Source organism: Tupaia chinensis, unplaced genomic scaffold (genome assembly GCF_000334495.1).
Source record: "Tupaia chinensis unplaced genomic scaffold, TupChi_1.0 Scaffold000612_1, whole genome shotgun sequence".
Taxonomy (NCBI): domain Eukaryota; kingdom Metazoa; phylum Chordata; class Mammalia; order Scandentia; family Tupaiidae; genus Tupaia; species Tupaia belangeri.
Genome location: NW_006160131.1, coordinates 1,149,983 through 1,172,296, shown reverse-complemented (window position 1 = coordinate 1,172,296; position 22,314 = coordinate 1,149,983). Strand labels below are relative to the sequence as shown.

Below are 22,314 nucleotides of genomic sequence, written 5' to 3'. Positions count from 1 at the left end.
CCGGTAGCTTAGAATTCACGCCAGGCGCGTGTGCGTGCGTGCCCAAGATCCCAAGAGGAGAATGGAGGAGAAGGGGTTGCGGCGTGACCATCCCCCCTGGGGGGTGATTTCTCGCTTTCTGTCTCTATGTCTCTCTCTGTCTGTCTGGCGAGCGCACGCGCCCTATAGCAAAAATCTCTCCAAAAAAAAACAAGTATATGTGTTTGTCCATATGTTTGTGTATGTATATATGCACATGTGTAAAGATACACACGGTCAGACACAAGTGTCCTAAAGGTAGGTTTGAACAGTCAGAAAATCTAGCACAAAAAGGTAGCTAGCTAGGTATCACAGTGGGCACTTACCAGGACAAACAGTGATTTCTTCTGTGGAACTCTGTGGCATAAGGACTGAGCTTCTCTTTCTGGAAAAAGCAGCAATGCTGGAAAAACAACAACAAACAAACCCCAAGTGAAATCCCAGTAAAGTAAATCGGAATGAGTGAAATCCAGTAAAATCATCAGAACGCAGGGCCCAAAGCAATGCAAAGTCCTACAAAGCCACAGGGAACCCGACACCCCCTGCCCAGTACCACAAAGGCACAGCAGGGAAGGAAGGGTCCCATGGGGAAGGTCCAGGTGAGAATGGGGAAGACAAACACGCTTATAATTCGGGTTCCAGTGAGTGAAAAGAAACTCACACTAAGGAAGCGTGAAGGTAAGAACCGTGAGGATCACGGAAGACAGGAAGTCCACTCCCCTGCTGGAGGCTAGCCTCTATCAGCCCTCGACAGAAGTACATGAACTCCTAAGGCAGCACGTGGAGCTGCTCCTGACAATACACTAGCTCTTCCTCACCTGGCAGCTAAATTCCTCTTTATCCCAAGATGTGGTTTTCAAAGCAACAAAAACATAATACAGTTCCAAACTGTCCTACAGCAAAACTCTGCCCACACAAGCTGAATACCTCTTCTCAGGAAACTTTCATTATGAATGCTTTCCCTGATCCAACCTTCTGGCTTTGCCTGCCTGCTCACTAAGTGCAATCTCCTCCTGACACAGGGACACGCGGCTGAAAGATCTGAGCCCCAGAGCTAGCACCCTCACGCTTCACAGAGCTTTATGGTTAGTCTGATCAAGTATGCAAGAGGGCGCTTAAAAACACAAATCCTCACATCAACCAAGAACCACAGAGACAAGAGAATAGCCACCACTGATTCATGATAAATAACTAAACCCTGAAAGGAAACCGCAAGTGATTTCTCTCTCTAAATAAAACATCTCACAGCATTTGTTATAAACCCAAGCCAGACATAGTTTACTCGGCATGTAACATTAGGGCTCTATTCAAAGGGTCCATCACAAAACAATCTGCTGACATTTATAAAATGGGCTAATCAATTTGAAGTCAAACCACATTGCCTGTGATTCCAACTCTCTCCTGGTGACAAAGCACATAATCATTTATTAAAACCTACATCTGTTCTGCACAGGGCTCGCCACAGTAATGCAGAGAGGCCTCTGGGGAGCGGAGGCCTACTCCAGTTAAAACCACTGCCAGAACTGTCTTAACTATAGGGGAATCAAACCAAAGCCATAGTCTTCAGCCCAGGAAGAAATCACCAGTAATATCAACCAAAAGTCCAAGAAACAGCACCACCTGAATTACAGGAAAAGACCATTGAGGCTCATCTATAGGGAAGGTGACAGGCACTGAATACAAAATCAAGCTCTTGAGAAACTCCCAGAACTCTACTACCAGGTAAGGGAGGGAAAAATAACTGGAAGCCTGACCTAGCGAACAGTGCAGTTTATAACCAACCAGCCATGGTGGTTTTTTGTTTTTGTTTTTGTTTTTGGAGAGGTTTTTGCTATAGGGCACATGCACTTGCCAGGCAGAGAAAGAGAGACAGAAAGCGAGAAATCAACCCCAGGGGGGATGGCCACGCTGCAATCCCTTCTCCATTCTCCTCTGGGGATCTTGGGCATGCACGCACACGTGCCCAGCGTGAGTTTAAGCCAGAACTTGAACCACGGTCAACTACATGGGAGTTCAGCGACATAGCCATTACACTAACTGCTGGTCCCCCCCAGCCACTTCATTTTCATCTATCAGTAAAGCAAGAAGACTTAGACGGTAACCCCATCCATCAGTCAGAAGACTAATGAAGGAGGTAATGCAAATGCAACCATTTATAAGAAAGATGAGATACAAACAGATTACGAGTGGCGGAGAACTAGGAGTGAGAGTGACACAGATCCTGGGTGGCATGGAGAACATGAGGGTGTCAAAGGGTATGCAAGTCTTCAGTCACTGTGACAGATGTGCAAGGGTAGGCTACGCGGGTAAAATGAGCATCAGCCTGAGGACCACGGAGGAAGCAGCTCTGAGCCTTCGAACCGGCCTAGGAAGTCACGCAACTGGTTGAGAGAGCCCCAAGATGCGACCGTGTTTGGGCACAACGTAAACGAGGTTTACACCAAGGCTGGACTGGACAAGAAAGCCCCGAAAAGCCCTTCCAACCCTAATGCGCTAGACTTCTACGCGCTGCACATTGAACGCTTACAGATAATAATGTCTCTTAGTCCGAGAGCTGCCCTGAGCAGCCTCGCTCACATCATCCCCTCAGGACGCACCGTCATGGAGTTCAGGAGTACAATGTACAGCTCACCTTCCTGAGGCAGGCACGGCGTCTCCTTCTTCTGAGGTTTCTGCAACGAACACCCCTTGAGAATACTGCAAAGAAACAGGTAAAATCTTGAACACACAGAGGTGAACTGACTTCTTTAAAAAAAAAAAATTATTCAATGCCATCATTTAGCAATTAGTATGCGTTGTTGGAAAAGCCATGACATGTTTTTTCTGTTTTTCTATGCAAAAATACATCATGACTTTTGCAAGAACCAAATAATAATAAAACACTTTATAGAAGTCAGAAAGTTTCAGTTAAAAAGAACAGTCTCCCTGTGGAGTCAGAAGACTGGCATTTATTTGTTTTTAACTTTATTTATTATTAATCTGACAAGAGAGGGACAGAACAAGAGCGAGAGCGAGAGCGAGAGAGAGAGAGAGAGGGAAAGTGAGAAAGCAACCCTCCAGGTCTGGAACTCAAACCATGGTCGGCCATGTAGGAGTCCAGCGCCCTTAGCCACCACACCACCTGCCGCCCCCCACCCCCCAAGACTAGTATTTAAATCAGAGCTGAGGGCTGGCCTCATGACACAGTGAGTTAAACTGGGAGCCAAATCCCACATAGCTAGCTGTGGTTCAAGTCCCAGCCCCAGCTGCTTGAGGAACTGCAGGTGTGTTTGTGTGTATTTGAAATCCTAAGCAGGTGGACAAAGGCAGGAAAAAGGATTGCAACATGACTATACCACATGGGGGTCTTCCCCCACAGAGCACACACACCCTCTAGCAATTAAAAAACAAACAAACAAACAGACAACTCAGCCCTGAATCACCTACTATATTTGTAATCTTGGGTAAAGCAAAGCTAATTCTCTTCCTCATCCTAAACATGCAATGCAGAGTGTCACTGTGATGACCAGATAAGGCCTGCAATGCACTTTATAAAATATAAGACCTAAATAAATATTAATTGGTAAGTCAAATGAAATGTGATTTCAGAAGAGCAATGAGAAAGCTTTGGTTGTGTATGGAACTATAAAGAAAAATCTAGTTTTCAAAGGAAACACTGAGCTGGGAAAAGCATTACAATCCATGAAAAGAAGTCTCTCTGAGCACACAGAGCTGCGGCATTGGACATTCTGAAAGAAAGACAGTGAAGATTCTCTCTGCTACAGATCCGCCACCGTGGGGATGTTATCTGGCAACGGGGATACCTTTCACGAAACATCATGAACAAGGACTACATAAAGAAAGATGATTTTTACTGATTAATGGCAGAATTCATTAACTTAGGGCCAGCAGGTGGCGTGGTGGTTAAAGCGCTGGACTTCCGCACAGCGGGTCACAGCATCCCGGACCAGTGGCTTTCGTCCTCACTTTCTCTCTTTCTCTTCCCTCACTATCTCTCTATGGTGAGCACTCATGCCATATAGCAAATTTTTAAAAAGTAATGATAATAAATAAAATTAAACAAATAATTCTTTAAAAAATAATGGCAGATGGGGCCAGCAGATGGCATGGTGGTAGGGGCGTTGGACTCCCACATGGCTGACCGCAGTTCAAATTATAGACCTGGTGGTTTGCTTTCTAACTTTCCCTCTCTCTCTCTGGTCTAATGAGAATAAATAAATAATAAAATAATTCTTAAAAAAAAAAAATGGTAGAAGGCTGGCAGATGGTGTGGTGGTTAAGGTGCTGGACTCCCACATGGCTGACTGCATTTCGAGTCCCAGACCTGGTGGTTGACTTTCTCATTTTCCCTCTCTCTCTGTCTATGGTCAAATTTAAAAAATAATAATGAATAAAATTAAATAAATAATACTTTATAAAATAATGGTAAAGTTAATCAGCTCATTACATGCAGGTATATAAGCGAGCACAGAAAAAGCAGACATGGGAAAGCAGCTCCTGGGGCCTCAGGCAGACCTCTAGGGTGTCTGTCCTGTGAGGCTCGCTCCAGCGCACGCAGAGCTACTAGCTGAGGGCATCAGGGCCCCAACAGAGTACAGCTACCCTAAGTCAGTAGGCATCTCTCTACCGTTCAGGTAAATAATGACATACACTTTTTTTTTTGGGGGGGGGGTTGGTATAGGGCATGTGTGCTCACCAGAACGAGAGAGAGAGAGAGAGACAGAGAGACAGAAAGCGAGAAATCCCCCACCAGGGGGGATAGCCACGCTACAATCCCTTCTCCTCCATCCTCCTCTCGGGATCTTGGGCATGCACGCACATGCACCCAGCATGAGTTTAAGCCACCAAGTCCGGGACTCAAACTGCAATCGACTACATGGGAGTCCAGCAACATAGCCATTACGCCAACAGCTAGTCCCAATAATGACATACACTTTACAAAATCAAAATAGGAATAGTTGAGTCCTAAGTCAAAAAGAAGATAAAGTGGTACAAGAATCAGGCATGCCATAGTTATGAAAAACAAGAGTTAAACAAAACTGTCAAAAGGACTAAAATACAACAGCAATAAATACTCTACCTGACTCTGTTTGAACTCAGCAGTGACACATTTCTTTTTATAGAAATCTTTTAAGGAAAAGAAAAAAAGAGCAAATACTGACACCTAGTGTCCACTTAATAGAATGTCCCTGCCTTAGACTGACTTGAGTGGTCTGGGGTTTCCCACGCAATCAAGGCTCTTGACTTTACATCTCAAAGGTTCCCAGTGTCATTATTTAAGAACAATTACTGTGCACTTACTAAGTGCTGGGCCTATGGGAATCAATTTACATACATGATCTCCCTTAAACTTCACAAGAACCTTAGGAGGTAAAAAGTACAGGGTCACTGGAAAAATCATGACCTTTTTTTTTCTGTTTTTCTTTGCAAAAATGTGTCATGACTTTTCAGATGACCCAATATTAAATTATTTTATAAATGAGGACAGTGAAACTTTTGAAAGGTTAAATAATTTGTGCAAAATCATAGAGTTGGTCAAAAGCAGAGCTGGGACCTGCCTGACTCCAAATTCCATGCTCTAATCACTACTATTATGTTGCTATTCAAATTATCTTTTTCCTAACTATTTCAATACAGAATCTCAAGAGTGTCTTTATTTCAGTAAACGCATTTTAATTTCCAAACTTTCATCTCAATGAAATAGAAAAATATGAAAACAAGTAAACAAAATTTGTAAACCATCCAAAATATGATAGGAACGAAACTTTAAGGAAGCTGTGGTCTCACTGCACGCTGAAGAGATAATACATTAAAGAGAAAGGGACAGGGGCCAGCCCGCGGCCTATGGTTAAGGCAGCTAGATCTTACGTGGTCAACAGCACAGTTCAAGTTCTGGACCCAGCAGTTTGAAAAACATGCCATGCACATATGTGTGCGTGCCCAGAATCCCAAAAGAAAGGAGAGAAAAAGGAAAAGGGATTGCGGCATAACCATTTTCCATTGGGGTATTTTCTTGCTTTCTCTCTATTTCTGTCTATCTCAGGCAAGCACACAGGCCCTCTGGCAAATCTGAGAAAGAGAGAGAACTCAGTGGCCAGCAGGTGGCATGGTGGCTGAGGTGCTGAACTCTCACGTAGCTGAGCACGGTTTGTGTCACAGACCTGGCAGTGTGCTTTCACTTCTCTCTCTCTCTCCCTGTCCCTCTCTGGTCAAATTAAAATAAAGTTATATAAAAATAATTTAAATAATAATAATGATTATAATTCTTAAAAAAAAAATTCAAAGCTATAGAATCAGAGTGTCTTCAACACCATGACCTAGGAAGTGAAAGGTCAACGGACACATCACTAGTTCATCACAGAAAAACCCTTTGTAGTGGACAGCAGGAGCTTATCAGCTCTTCCATAGACCAATTAAACCCTCCCTTAAAACTTCCACTTTGGGACCAGCAGACGGCGTAATGACTATGTCACTAGACTCCCACGTAGCTGACTGCAGTTCAAGTCCCAGACCCAGTGGCTTAAAACTCACACCGGCTGTGCGTGCATGTGTGCATGCCCAAAATTCTAAGAGGAGAATGGCGGAGAAGGGATCGTGGCATGGCCATCCCCTCTCGGGGGTGATTTCTTGCTTTCTGTCTCTCTGTCTTTTTCTGTCTCTCCAGGAAGCGCATGCATCCTATAGCAAAAATCTCTTTATAAAAACAAAACAAAAAAAACTTCTATTTTCTGGGTCAGCCTCACAGCACAGTGATTAAGGGAACTGGATCCCATGCGACCAACTACAGTTCAAATCTCAGCTCTGGCAGCTTGGAAAACAGGCAGGTGTGCTTACGTTCCCCAAATCCTGAGTGGAGAGAGAAGGGGAGGAAAAAGACTGTGGTATAGCCACCTCCTGCCCCATTGGGGGTGCGTTCTCTCCTGTTCTCTCTCTAATCAGTGCATGCATCTTCTGACAATTAACAACAACAAAAAATTCCATTTTCTGATTACTATTTCAGTCTTCCAGATACCTTCATCCTAGAAGGCGGTACAGTAAACAGTGGACCTGAGTATTCTGGTCACTCAAAATGTCTCTTTCCACAGAAAAATTAACCAACTATTATTTGGTGTATACACATCAGCTTGGAGTCTGGTTAGTCATTCAGTTCTCACAACTCATTATTTCTAAAAAAAAAAAAAAAAAAAAAAATCCAGCAAATGGACTGAAAAATTAAACATCAGGGGCCAGAAGGTAACATGGTACTTAAGGTGCTGGACTCCCACATGGTTGACTGTGGTTCAAATCCTGGACCTGGCAGTTGCTCGCTCGCTCGCTCTCTCTCTCCAAATTGAAGAATAATAATAAATAAAATTAAACAACTATTTTTTAAAAGAAAAATTGAACAACAGGCCCCCGAGAAGTAGTAACCATGTGAACACACAACCCACTGCCTCCCCTGCCTTGATGCTGCCAGGTGACCTCAGCCTTCAAAACAGCCTTATCTTGTTCCAGTGAGGCCAGAAAACGGTTCTCACCTGACTCCAACGCTTTACTAACCGTCCTATAGCCTGAACCATCTGTCCCAAGGCGAAAGTTTTTCTGAGCCACTATTACTAGAATTTTCTTCCTATTACCTATCAACCAGAGAGTTGTAAATGTGGTCAGCTCCAGCAAAGACAAGTTCAATAGAAAATGTTTAAAAACACAAATGTTGGTGCCAGCAGGTGGCATAGTGGTTAAGGCACTGGTCGACCACAGTTCGAATCCCAGACCTGGTACCTTGAAATTCCTGCCAGGTACACGTGTGTGCATGCCCAAAATCCCAAGAGGAAAATGGACTGTGGCATGACTATCCCCCCTGGGGAATGGATTCTCACATTCTCCCTGTCTTTCTCTGTGTCTCTAGCAAGTGCATATATCCTAGAGCTCTTAGAAAATACACACACACACACAAATTGTCTCTATCCACAATTCTTGAAAACAAATGATATGAGATAAAAGTACAATCATAAGACTTTCATTATTTGCCTATAAAATCAAGTTTGTTTGTTTGTTTGATTTTAAAGGTATTTATGTAATAAAGGTATTACATAAAGGTATTATGTTGGCAAAACCAGTGACCCAGATACTCTCACCCAATGCTAAAAAGAGTACAGATTTTTTTTTCAATTTCCAGAACGTATATGAACTAGCTAGAGAGACAAAGAGACAGAGGGAGAAAGCGCCCTCTGATGGGGCACCGCCACCCCACAATCCCTTCTCCTTCACTTCTCTCTCCTGTCAGGGTTTGGGGCACACACATAGGTACATGCACACACACGCATATGCACACCACACACACACATCATGCATGTGTTTAAGTCCCTGGGGCTGGTATTTGAACTGCAGTCAGTGATGTGAAATCCAGCTCCCTTGACTGCTAGGCTACAGGGCTGGCCCTAAGGGAGTATACATCTGAAAAACCCTTCTGAAAAGCAATTTGGCAATGACTAGCAATCGTTCTGTTCACAACTCTAACTCAGCATTTTCCTGGCTCCCTACCATGAAGAACACTGATCATGAATAAAAAGTTCCATGCAGAAAGATGTTTATTAAAACAACTAGCAAAAGGAAATGTTTAAAATATTATGGTAAAGCAATAAGCTGGAATATAACATAGTCATTAAAAGTGAAATCTACAGATAACTTTAACACCATGAGAATACATCTAAATAATGTTAAGATACAAAAATATTAGGGCCAGCAGGTGGTACGGTGGTTGAGGCACTGGATCCCACATGGACAACTGCACGGTTTGAGTCCCAGGCCCAGGTTCTTGAAAACCTTGCTGGGCACATGTGCATATATGCCCAAAATCCCAAGAGGAGAATGGAGGAGAAGGGACTGCAGCGTGGCCATCCCACCTGGGAAGTGATTTCTTACTTCTATCTCTGTCTGTCTCCAGCAAGTATATACACTCTATGGAAAATTTATTTTAATTTATAAAAACATTTTTAATACAAAAATACTATCTAAACAAACAAAAAAATAAAGGTGAAGCAATACATCATAGGATTGTGGAGGCTTTTAACACTGGTCTAAACTTTTTAACATTTTTTAATTTTTTTAAGTGATTTCTAAAGTTAGTATTTATACTGGATACCAACCAGGCTGCTGCCTGGTCTCCTGTAACTGCAGCCTGTTCCTCACACCTTTCACCCTACTGTCAGTGGACTCACCGCCCGCACAGTCTGACCCTTACTGACCCCTGTAGGCCAGAGCCATCTGCACTGATAAGGGGCCACTAACCTCAAAAGGACCTGCCCTAGAAATTTAAAATGGTACTTGAAAGAAAGTAAATCTCTTGAAGCATGGAATATTTCCGTTTGGGAGTTATAAGGTCAGTGTCTTCCACCTACCCTGAGTAACAGAAGTAAAAGAAGCCAGCCTACAGGGTGAAAACAGCTGCACTACTGTGGTGAGGGCAGAAACGGCAGGTGATTTCCAGAAGCAGGACCTGCAGGCGTGGTTAAGGTCCTGCTTTGGGGTTTAGGAGACACAGTTTCCTTAAGAGAAACTCTTTGGGGCCAGCAGGTGGTGTGGTGGTTAAGGGCACTGGCCAAGCGCAATTCAAGTCCCAGACCTGGCAGCTTGCTTTATCATTCTATTTCTCAGTCCCTCTCTGGATGAATTAAAATAAATAAGTAAATAAACAAAATTAAGCTACATTGATTTAGTTTGTTGCAGCAACTACTATCAACCAATAATACTATCTGCAATATTTGGTGGCTTGTTCATGAAGTCAGCCAGAGTCAGAACTTCAGGACACTAAGACCAGCCACTGGCCTTCAACCCCTCCCGGGCCATCCCAAGGCAATGCTTTCAAGCGGGACATCACGGAGCATGACACAGGTCTCTGCTCCCAACTCTGGCCCTGCGATCACAGCCAAACCACAATAAATCGTTACGTGTCATTCTTTGGAGTTAATTTATTCTTTTAAGAAGAAACATCTGCAAAACATAAAACAAAACAATGTCACTCTAAGCATACCTAATTTTCCTTTTAGAATGAGGACACTAGAAGAATTGTCAAGAAAAATGCCTTTTGAGAGAGATTTTTGCTATAGGGCACATGTGCTTGACAGAAAGAGACAGAAAGCGAGAACTCGCCCCTAGGGGGATGGCCATGATGCAATTGGGATTTGGGCACACATGCACACGCACCTGGTGTGAATTTTAAGCCACTGGGTCCAAGACTCGAACCATGGTTGACTACGTGGGAGTCCAGCAATGTAACCATTATGCCACCGGCTGGCCCCGAAAGACGTCTTTTTCTCCCATATAACAATCTTTCCAGAATCTGGATGAAGAGGATTGCTAGAAAAGAATGACCAACCCCTGCAAGTACCCTAACAAATGACCTTCTGCTCCCTTAGAGTGAGCACCCTTAGCTGAGTACTTAAAACCTCCTCAGTACTTAACACAAACCTGCTTTAATCATCCCAACAGCTACTCTGAGACAGGAATTGCTATTCCTACCTGGCAGATGCAAAAACTGAGATGCAAAGAGGTTAACTGGCTTGCTCAAAGACACACAATTACTAAAATGCAAACCTCAAGTCCCAGATCCACACTACCCTCTGTAAACTATGCTGTGAAGCTTTGCATAGCTCCATTTCTTTTTTTTCCAAAGAATTATTTTATTTAACTTTATTTATTTATTTATTTTTATTTTGACCAGAGAAGTAAAAGAGAGAAAGAGAGAGGGAGGGATGGAGGGAAGGAAAGCAAGAAAGCAAGCTACCGACCGGATCCAGGACTCAAGCCGAGGTCTGCCATGTGGGAGTCCAGCACCCTTAACCACCACACCACCTGCCGCCCCTGCCCCTCCCTGCACAGCTCCGTTTCTTGAACCTTTTTCACAATAGAAGAGAGAGAGGATAAACAGGATAATTGTAAAATAAAATGAAAAGTTCAAAGTCCAATGACAGAGAAATAGCAACTAAAAAAAATAATAAATTATTTTTAAAAAATGCTTAAAAACCACCAGATTATAGGACCAGCAGTTGGCATAATGACTATGTCTCTGGACTCCCACGTTGTTGACTGTGGTTCAAGTCCTGGACCCAGTGGCTTAAACTCATGCCGGGCATGTGTGTGTGCGTGCCCAAGATCCCAAGAGGAGAACGGAGTGTGGCCATCCACTCAGGGGGTGATTTCTTGCTTTCTGTCTCTCTGTCTCTCTCTGTCTTTCTGGTGAGTGCACATGCCTTATAGCAAAAAAGAAAAAGAAAAAAAAAAAACTCTCCCCCCCAAAAAAATAACAATAAAACAACCCCACCAGATTAGTCAGGGGTCAGACAGGAAGATTCAAACAGGAAGGCCCAGGCTTACAGATATGCAAGGCTATGACCTGGACTGGCTAAAACTGAGGGATCACAACATGAGGAACCTGGTGGGGTGCCTGTGTCTGTCTCCCTTGCTCTCGTCTTCTCATGGAAAAACTAAACATAAAAGAGTATAGGACCGGCCCCATGGCCTAGTAGTTAAGGGAGCTGATCCAACATGGCCAAATGCATGATTCAAACCCTAGCCCCAATGGCTTAAAAAGCATGCCAGCTGGGGACCAGCAAGTGGCGTGCACTTGCTGGTTAGGGCACTGGACTCCAACATAGCTGACACAGTTCAAGTTCTGGACACGGCAGCCTTCTCACTTTCCCTCTCTCCCTCTGGTCAAATTTTTAAATAATAATAATAAATAAAATTAAACAAAATAATTCTAAAATAAAGAAAAGAAAGAAAGAAAAACATGCCAGGCATGTGTGCATGTATGCCCCAAGTCCTGACAGTCTGGAGAAAGGGAGAAGGACCATGGCATGGCCACACCCATTGAGGGGTGCTTTCTTCCTCTCCCTCTCTCTCTCTGGTGGGTGCACACGCGCTGCCTCTGGCTAACAAAACAAAGCAAAACAAAAACCATTTTTTAAAAAGTTCAAGGTTGGCGCTGTGGTGTAACAGTTAAAGGAGACGGGTTCTTCATGGCCAATCGCAGCTCAAGTTCCAGACACAATGGCTTGAAAAGCATGTCAGGCATGTGTACCCTAACCCTAACAGGAAGCCAGGATGGAGCAGTCAGGACTGCAGTGTGACCACATTCCATTTGGGAGTATTCTCTCTCTCTCTCTCCGTTTGGCTCACTCTGGCATGTTCATATGCCCTCTGGAAATTAAAAAAAAAAAAAAAACAGTCCCTCGTGTGGATGAAACATCCTCTGTATAAGTGTAGTCACTGCAGTACTGTTCATGGGAGTTCAGCGACATAGCCATAGCGCTAAGTACTGGTAATTACAGTAAAATACTGGAAACAACCTAAATGTCCACCAGTAGGGCACGAGATAAAATGAATTACGATTCATCCATACATGGCACACTCAAAAACATTAAAGGGACCAGCAGTTGGTGCAATGGACTCTAGTATGTCACTGGACTCGCATGTAGTCAACAGAGGTTCGAATACTGGACCTGGTGGCTTAAACTCACGCCAGTGCGTGTGCGTGCGTGCCAAAGATCCCGAGAGGAAAATGGAGGAGAAGGGATTGTGGCGTGGCCATCTCCCTGGGGGGTGAGTTCTCGCTTTCTGTCTTTCTCTCTCCATCTTTCTGGCAAGTGCACACGCCCTATAGCAAAAACCTCTCAAAAAAATTAATAAATTCATCATGTATGAATGTAGAATGATCTTATTCATCTATTAAATGAAAAAGGCAAAGTGAAGAATAATGTGTATAGCATCCTATCATTTGTATAAAAGCTGGAGTAAAGGGAGGCCAGCAGGTGGTATGGTAGTTAAGGTGCTGAACTCTCACATGGTTGATTGCAATTCAAGTCCTGGACCTGGCAGCAAAAATAGTAATTACAATAAATAAAACTGAACAAAATATTTTTTAAAGATTTGTTTATTTAATTCCATTTGTTATTATTATTATTATTTAATTTGACCAGAGAGAGAGAAAGGAAAAGTGAGAAGGCAAGCTGCCAGGTCCAGGACTCAAACCACAGTCAACCATGTAGGAATTCAGTGTCTTTAATCACTATACCAGCTGCCAGCCCCTGAATGAAATAATTCTTAACAACAACAACAATCACCCCCAGGGGTTGATTTCTCACTTTCTATCCTCACTTTCCCTCTGTCTCTGTGTCTCTCTTGAGCACTCACACCTACAGCAAAAATTCCTCTTAAAAAAGAAAAGAAAGGAAAGAAAAAGGAAGAAGTGAGAAATTACCCCCCAGGAGGATGGCCATGCTGCAATCCCTTCTCTTCCAGTCTCCTCTTGGGATTTTGGGTACTCATGCATACACATCCTGTGTGATTTTCCAATCTGCAGTGTCTGGAACTCAAACTGCAGTTGGCCATGTGGGAGTCCAATTTTAGTATATGAGCTGTCAAAGCGAGCACCGCGTGGAAGTCCAGTGTCTTAATCACCATACCACCTGCTGGCCCCCAAAACTCTACTTTTACATGCACAGGAATAATGATGATTACCAGGACCAGCGGCTGGCGTAATGGCTACGTTGCTGGACTCCCAAGTAGTCAATGGTGGTTGGAGTCCATTTCTCGCTTTCTGTCTCTCTGTCTCTCTCTGCCTTTCTGGTGAGTGCATGTGCCCTATAGGAAAAACCTCTCAAAAAATAAATAAATAAAACAATAATAATGATGCTGATTACCTCTTAGTGCTGGGATCACAGAGTAGGAAGAAGACCACAAAAATAAAAAATAGCTTAAATAATCCTTTCCCCTTTTTTTCTTGGGAGGGGGGGTGTTGCCATAGGGCACATGTGCTTGTTAAAGAGAGACAGTGAGAAAGAAAGAAATCACCCCCCAGGGAAATGTCCACACCGCAATCCTCCCCCTCCAATTCTCCTCTTGGGATTTTGGGCACACGGGCGGGCACACACACACACACACACACACACACACACGCCCAGAATGATTTTCAAGCCACAGGGTCCTGGACTTGAGCCATATGGGAGTCCAGCACCTTAACCACTATGACACTTGCTGGCCCCTAAAACGTAATCTGTTAATTAATCACCCTTAATTATAACGTCACTGCCACTTACCTGACCATTACTGGTTGTTGGTTCTTCCTCCAACAAAAGTTTCTCTTTCAAGCTTTCAACTGGGCTTTCTTGGAAATCCTTGGCTTTTGAGTACCAGAGAGATGCCCTAGACTCCCGCCTCTCCTCTTTGTCTTCATCTCCCATATCTTCTGAGTTGCCTTCATTTTTTTCACTAGCCTGATCTCCTTGGCCACATTCATTCTGGATCAGAGAAGGAGGTCTAGGTAACACTGGTTCCCCAAACCCCTTTTTCTTTAAGAGCTGCCTCTGAGCCATTTTCAGGCATTTCTGATAAACCTCCAACTGGCAGAGAATGACCTTGGTGTACTGGTTGGGGTCCACTGCAGGAGGGCAGAATGGAATACCCCAGAAGTAGTGCACAGTGCCCTCAATGTCCTGGAGACCTCTGGCATCTGCTGGGGTCAGCAGACAGCGCCCCGAAGTGTTCCCCCTACCCTGGGCAGCTTCGAGGAAAGCACAACCCCTCCCAGTACTTTCCTGTGGCTTCCCACACTGTGTGTGCTCAGCCAAGTGGCCTGTACATCTGTCAAAGCATTTAACGTTCTCTTTCTCAAACACTGGCTGGCTTGACTGGTCCCAGCTTCCTGAGCTGCCGGAGACCGGCTCCTCTTCAGTGTTTTCAGGGTGGTCCCAAGGCTCCTCTCTGTCCTCAGCCTCGTTTCCCTGACTGACATGTGAGCCTTTACACAGTGATGGAGGTACCAGCTGCCATATGCCTGTAGGTATTTGAGAAAAAGTATGGCTAAGGACAAGCTTTTTTATTAAGAGGGCTTGGTAAGCTATCACTTACCAAGAATTATACTATGTAAGTAAGAAAGGCTCTTCTTAGTTTTAATCAAATGTTGGTTTTTCCTTGGAGGTAAAAGTATGCTGGATGATATCAGTGAGATCTCAACTACTCTCTGATTTAATCTCTTTTTTAATTTAATGACCAAAGAGATTTGGGGCGTTCCTGTTTATCTGCTCTCAGCATGAGATCCCTGTGGTAAGGTTACACTTGATGAGAAGGAGGAGTCAGAACAGGGAGACATGCCTTCAGTGGTCCCAGAGTCCGTGGCTTTCTCTTGGTGAGATTGTGAAGACGGTCCAGTGGCCAGAGGTCGAGATCGGGTGGCAGAAGCGTCAGAACGCCGGCAGCTCTGAAACAAGTGACCCCACACCGGAACAAATTTACTATTAAAACAGCTGCACCTGATGAGTCACAGGAAGGACTAAAAGGGGGGCCGGGCCGCTGCCCCTAAGAGTTATGCTCAGTCCAAATGACTCCACACGGTGCACTCCATGCCGTGTGCCAAGTGTCACACAGTGGCCAATGACACTGGTGACTCAGCACCTGCCCCTGGCAAGTGCCCTTCCCATTTCAAGTCAATTCAATTCCCGTATCCTAATCACGATTTCCCATCACTCAATTATTTTTTAAATTGTTCATTCTTTCTCTATAACCTAACCCACTACTAGTTCTCACTCCCTTTGCTTTTCCCACATGGCAGGGGACATAAGCGCCTTATTTTGCTCCCTTTTGTGTTCTTGGACTTGGTAACTCTCTTTAGAAACAGCCAACTTACTAGGGTTCTTTAAAACTATGGACTGAAAAATCTGTAGGAGGGAAGTAAACTCCTGTATAAGGTGAGCAAAAACTCTCCAAATTAGGGTAAGCAACAACTCAACACAAACTTTACAAACTATCACAGGGGGCCAGACAGTGACTCACTGGTAAAATGTGACACTGCAAGGCAATCCCACATGGCAAGGTTCCCAGTTCAAATCCAGGAACCTTCCTGTGTAAGCGGGGCACACATGTGCCCACGATCCAGCTGAAACTGAAGGTGGGCCATGGAACTGAGAACTGTTCGAGGTGCTATCTCTCTCTATTGCTCAGTCACGGAAAAAATAGACTTCTTAAAAAAACATTATGGGGAGGGCCAGCAGGTGGCTTAGTGGTTAAGGGCACTGAACTCCCACAAGGCCGACAGCAGTCTGAGTCCCAGACCTAGCAGCTTGCTTTCTCACTACCCCCCACCCCACTCTGTCCCTCTCTGGTCACATTAAAATAAATAAATAAAGGTAAATAAAATAATTATAAAAAACTGCTATGGGAGATACCTGTCAGTTGAAAACTCGATGAATTACTAACACAGCTAATAAACATAAACTGCCTAATGTAACTATAATAGTGCGGAAGTCAGAGGACAGCAGGGACCGATTCCCACAAGATTTTCAGCTCAGCATATTTACACTCAGGCTTTCGGCAATGGCTTTCCTCAAGAGCTCCTCTTCTTCTTCCTCCTGGCTGTTCACCTCCCTAGCTTCTTGCTCACTCATCCTGAGAGCCAGAGCAAACTGTTCTTCTTCTGTCATCTCTGTAAGAGGATAGTAACAAGGGAGGAAGAGAAACCACAGACACTGGATAAGCGTAAAACAAGAAAGAGAGCTATTAAACTTTTCAACCGGAGACACTGTAAGATCACTTAGTACATTTCACAACCTCATACATGAAGAAAGGCCCACAAAGTAAGGTGCTGCCAAGATCATTAGCAGCAGTTACAAGAACCCCTGCTTAACTAGACTGTAAGCTCCCACGAAGGCACAGCTTTTGCCTGTTTTGTTGGTTATATCTCTAGCACATAAAAGAATGCCTGGTTGGGGCCAGCAAGTGGCATGGGGGTTGAGGTGCTGGACTCCCACATGGCCGACTGCGGTTCAAGTCCCAGACCTGGCAGCTTGCTTTCTCTCTCTCTCTCTCTCTCTCTGTCTCTGTCTCTGTCTCTGTCTCTCTCTGGTGAGTACATGTGTGTCCTATAGTGAATTTAATAACAATAATAAATAAAATTAAATAAACTTTTTTTAAAAAAAGGAAGGCCTTGTACATAGCAGATACTCATAAACATGTGATGAATGAGTAAACAGAGGAATGAAGTCCCTCCTATAGCTTTTGTGCTAAATACCACGCTGCTTTACACTCTGTACTTAACCATAACTCTACTCTAGAACCTTCTGATTTACCCAGGAAAGCACAGCCCTGAAACCAAAATATGACCTCCAAACACCATTTTCCATTAAAAGCAACTGGGGTACATTAATGACCGATTGCAAGTCTGAAGCAGGAAATGTGTAAGATGAGCCAAAATAGTTATCACAGCTGTGAGCAAGGGATCTATCAGCTACTACTAGGGTTATAGCAAGGAGCTCAGAAGTTGCCTAAAAAAGTTCTTACTAATCAAAAATGGAACTAGAGTATCAATGAGAATAATGCACACAATGGACTAAAACACATAAAATGTACTTCAGTCTGTAAGCTCACACTGGATAGTGTTTTGTTTTGTTTGAAGATTATTTATTCATTTATTTTCATTTGACCAGAGAGACAGAGAGGGAAAGCAAGAAAGCAAGCCGCTAGGTTCAGTTCAAACCCCGACTGGCATGGGAGTCCTACGCCTCAACCACCACGCCACCTGCCGGCCCCATACTGGATACTTGACTGGAGGCCAGCAGGTGGCATGGGGGTTGAGGAGCTGGACTCCCACATGGCCAACAGGGTTTGAGTACTGGACCTGGTGTATTGCTTTCTCACTTTCCCTCTCTCTCTCTTTCATATTTTTAAATAATAATAATAATAGGGACCAGCAGACAACATAATGGTTATTTCAATAGACTCCCACATAATCGACCATGGTTCAAGTCCCAGACCTGGTAGCTTAAAATTCATGCAGGGGTTGGGGGACAGCAGCAGATGGTACAGTGGTTAAGGCAGCTGGTCTCCCACATGGCTGGCTGCTGTTCAAGTCCCAGACCTGGCAGCTTGCTTTCTCACTTTCCTTCTCTCTGGTCAACTTCAAAAATAAATTAATTAATTAAATAATGACAATGAATAAAAAATAAAACAAAAAATATATATTTTTTTAATTCACACCAGGAACATGTGTACAGTGTGTGTGCCTAAAAATCCCGAGAGGAAAATGGAGAAGGGATTGTGACATGGCCATCCCCCTGGAGGGTATCTCTGTTTATGTCTTTCTGGCAAGCACACATAACCTACAGCAAAAATCTCTCTCAAAAAAAAATGTTGAGGGGTCCAACAAGTGACATGGTGGTTAAGGTACTGAACACTTCCACCTGGCCAACCACAGTTTGAGTCCTCGATCTGGTGGATTGCTTTTTCACTTTCCTTCTCTTTCTTTCTCTCTCTCTCCTTGTCTCTTTCTTGTCAAATTGAAATTAATGAATAAATAAATAAATTCCTTTTTATACAAAAAGTTTTAAAAAAAAGAATAAAATTAAAACAATTATTTTTTAAAGAATTATTTTATTCAACTATATTTATTTTAATTTGACTAGAGAGAGACAGAATGAGCAAGAGAGTGAGAAAGCAAGCCACCAGGTCCAGGACTCAAACTACTGTAGGCCATGTGGGAGTCCAGTGCCCTTAACCACCATGCCACCTGCTGGCCCCAAAACAAAATAATTCTTAAGTGGACAAAATTTTTAAAAAAGGCATGACTGGTCACTTTAGAAGAATACAAGTGAATCATTTATTCTGAAATGGTAATGAAAGAACGCATTCAAGCTTCTCCCGTAGTTTTCCTCTCTGAGCTATATTACTACTGATAACCAAGTAGAGGGTAAATTTCCTTTTATCCATTTATCTATCTATATTTGCTGTAGGGCATGTGCACTCCCTGGAGAGAGAGAGTCAGAGAGAGAGGGAAGTGAGAAAGCACCCCAGGAGAGGATGGCTACGCTACAGTCCCTTCTCATCCATTCTCCTCTCAAGATTTGGGGCATACACGTACAAGTACACACACACTGGCAAGCTTTCAAGCTGCTGGGTCCTGGACTCAAACTGTGCAGTCAGCCGCATGGGATCCAACTGCCTTAACCACCATGCCTCTGGCTGGCCCCAAGAAATTTCTCTTTATAGAATTATTCTAGCTAATAATATAAAAAAAATGATAGAATAATATCATTTCATATGAAGCCTATGGAGGGGAGTCTGGCAACATCTAACAAAATAGAAATGAATTTACCCTTTGACCTCACAATCCCACTTCTAGCAATTTGTCCAGAAGACATGCACCTAAGGAAACAGAAGTACACAACATTGCATGCTTTCACTGTAGCCATGCTTGAACTTGCCAACGCTGAAATCTACTTAGTAACTATAAACTACAGTGCACGTAAGCATAGCTACAAAAGAGGATAAAGAATATGTTTATGGAGAACAGAGTGATTATTCCCAGGATATATTATTAGTAAATAATAAGAGAAATATTAAGTGAAAAGAGCAAAATATAAAAGAGCCCGTGTAGTGCGCTGCCCTCTGTGTAAGAATGGAGAAATGAGAAAACACACACCCCTGTGTATGTGTGCCGTCACACGAGAGAGAAACTGGACGCTAACGCTGGTTACTGCGAGCGCCGGAGACGAGAATGGCGAGCAAGGAAAGGACCCTTGTTGGACTCCACGCCTTTCTGCACAGCTCTGATTGTGGAATCATGGAACTGCTACACGTGTTCTAACGTGAAGTGAACAAGAATGAGGGATCCCATGAATAGAATGCAAACATTACAAATGTACCAAACTGAATTTTAAATAACCTTAATGGAAATAAAAATATATCAAAATTTGTTGAGATACAACTAACATTTACAGGGAAAACTATACCTTCACATGATCAAATAGAAAAGAAAAAACAAAGAGGGCCAGCCTGTGACATAGTGGTTAAGGCAGCTGGATCTCACATGGCCGGCTACATGGTTCAAGTCCGGGACCCAGCAGCTTGAGAAACAATACAGGATGCAGGTGTACACATGCCAAAAATCCCAAAACGCAAGAGAAGTGTGGGAAGAGAGAATGCAGCATGACCATTCCCCAAGGGAGCTGCTTTCTCATTGTCATTCTCTCTCACCAGTGAATACGTAAGTCCTTTGGAAAATAAAAATTTAAAGAGATTTTTGCTACAGGGAGCGTGCACTTGCCAGAGCAACAGAGAGACAGAAAGCAAGAAATCACCCCCAGGGGGGATGGCCATGCCACAATCCCTTCTCCTCCAGTCTCCTCTTGGGATTTTCGGCATGCATGCACACAAGCCCCACATGAGTTTAAAGAGGTAGGGTCCAGGGCTCGAACTGTAGAAGACCATTTGTGGGAGTCCAGCGATATAACTATTATGGCATCTGCTGGTCCCAGGAAAATTGTTTTAAAAAAGAAAAATGCTTAAAATGAATGAGCCAAGCTTTCCATTTGAAGAATCTAGAATATGAAGAATCAAATCAACCCAAAGTCAGTAGAAAGAAATATAAATAAATCAATTAAATAAAGATGAGTATATGGTAGGGGAAAAACTGGTTCTCTGAAAAGGGGGATAAAAATGCATAAACATCTAACTAGACTGCAAAGACTAATAAGAAGAAAAAACACCAACTGGCAGTGTCAGGGTGAAAGAACAGCACTGCAGCCTGCAGGGGTGATGAGGTCACAGCGAGCAGCCAGTACAGTACACTGGGCACCTCGGACCCGGACCCGCCTTCCCAACTGGGTCGTGACATTCCTAAGGGGAAAAACGCTGGTCCTTGAGTGTTGAAAAGAATCATACTTTATATATAAAACAAAGATATAGGGGACCAGCAGGTGGTTAAGGTGCTGGACACTCCCACATGGCTGACCAAAGTTTGAGTCCCGGACCTGGTGGCTTCCTTTTCTCACCTTCCCTCTCTCTCTTTCCTCCTCTGTCTCTCTCTCTCTGGTCAAATTAAAATAAATGAGTGAATAAATAAAATTAAATAAATAATTATAAAAAAGAAAAATATATATAAATCTGCATATAAATAGCATAACGTGGTATTAAAATTCTATGGCGAGGGGACCAGCAGTTAGCGTAATGACTATGTCGCTGGACTCCCACGTAGTCGACCACAGTTCGCATCCCGGACCCGGAGGCTTAAAACTCACACCAGGTGCATGTGCGTGCGTGCCCAAGATCCCAAGAGGAGAATGGAGGAGAAGGGACTGCAGTGTGACCAACCCCCCTGGGGGGTGATTTCTCACTTTCTGTCTCTCCGTCTCTCTCTGTCTGGCGAGCGCACGCGCCCTATAGCAAAAACCTCTCCCCCCAAAAAATTAAATTAAATAAATAAAGTTAAATAATTCTTTTTTAAAAAAAAGAAAAAACTACCCATAAAGAAAGGCCCAGGATCAGACGACTACTGGTGAACTGTGCCAAGAGTTAAAGAAACATAACACTGGCCCGCCTCAGCAGCACAGGCGGCCCTGTACTGAGCTACAATGCTGTGGGCCACATGGCCAGCTGCAGGGTAGGTCCTGGGGAGACCTGAACAGGCACAGGATGCACACACACCCAAGACCCTGACACACTGGAAGGGGATCACAGTGCCATAAGACCTTTGTTGAGGAGGTATGTGTATACATGCACCCCTTCTCATGAATAAACTTTTTTTAACAGAGAAAAATGAATATCAATTCTCCACAAACTCTCCAAAAACACAGACAGGAACACTGCCTAATTCACTCTATCTGGCCAGTATAAGCCTGATAACAAATGCAGACAAAAATACAAGAAAACTACAGACCAATATCTAAGGACACAGGTGACAAAATCGCAATTCAGTACCAGCAAACCAAAACCAGCATGCTGAAAGCATGACACTGTGACAGAGTGAGATGTATTCCAGGAACACAAAGTTAATTTGACATGTGAAGATCAATTCATGTAATACACTAAATGAACAGAATAACAGACAAAACCCATGGGGCCGGCAGGTGGCATGCTGGTTAAAGGCACTGGATCCTCTCATGGCTGACTGCAGTTTGAGTCCCAGACCTGGTGGCTTGCTTTCTTGTTTTCCCTTTCTCTCTCTCTCTCTGTCTCTATCTGGTCAAATTAAAAGTAATAATAATAACAAATGGAATTAAATAATAAGTCTAAAAAAAAATTATAGAAAGTAGAACAGGAGTCACCTAAGCCTGGAAGGGATGAGGAGTCTGGGTGACTAGTAAGGCTACAAGGTTTCCTTCTGGGATAATGAAAATGACCTAGAATTTAGACTGTAGTGATGACCACACAACACTGTTAACATACTAAAAGTTGCTGTACACTTCAAGTGGTTGAACTGTATCATGTGAGTTATATTTCTTTTTTTCTTTTTTTTTTTTTTTTTTGGGCGGTTTTTGCTATTGGGCG

At 43.5% G+C, this 22,314-nt stretch overlaps 1 protein-coding gene across 5 annotated transcripts in view; it reads right to left on the bottom strand.

Annotated features, from left to right (window-relative positions):
- The window catches only part of UIMC1 (ubiquitin interaction motif containing 1), a 90,621-nt gene that overhangs the window by 51,366 nt on the left and 16,941 nt on the right, over positions 1 to 22,314 (bottom strand). For 3 of the 5 annotated variants that reach the window (XM_006158875.3, XM_027775929.1, XM_006158877.3), the window contains exons 4-8: positions 16,353 to 16,477; positions 15,151 to 15,256; positions 14,097 to 14,833; positions 2,651 to 2,715; positions 345 to 421 (exon numbers count right to left, since the gene is read on the bottom strand). In XM_006158875.3, the coding sequence (XP_006158937.1) occupies positions 345 to 421; positions 2,651 to 2,715; positions 14,097 to 14,833; positions 15,151 to 15,256; positions 16,353 to 16,477 (1,110 nt within the window). Of the gene's footprint in view, positions 1 to 344; positions 422 to 2,650; positions 2,716 to 14,096; positions 14,834 to 15,150; positions 15,257 to 16,352; positions 16,478 to 22,314 lie in introns of those variants that run through there. The other 2 variants (XM_006158878.3, XM_027775930.1) reach the window with 2 other exon arrangements.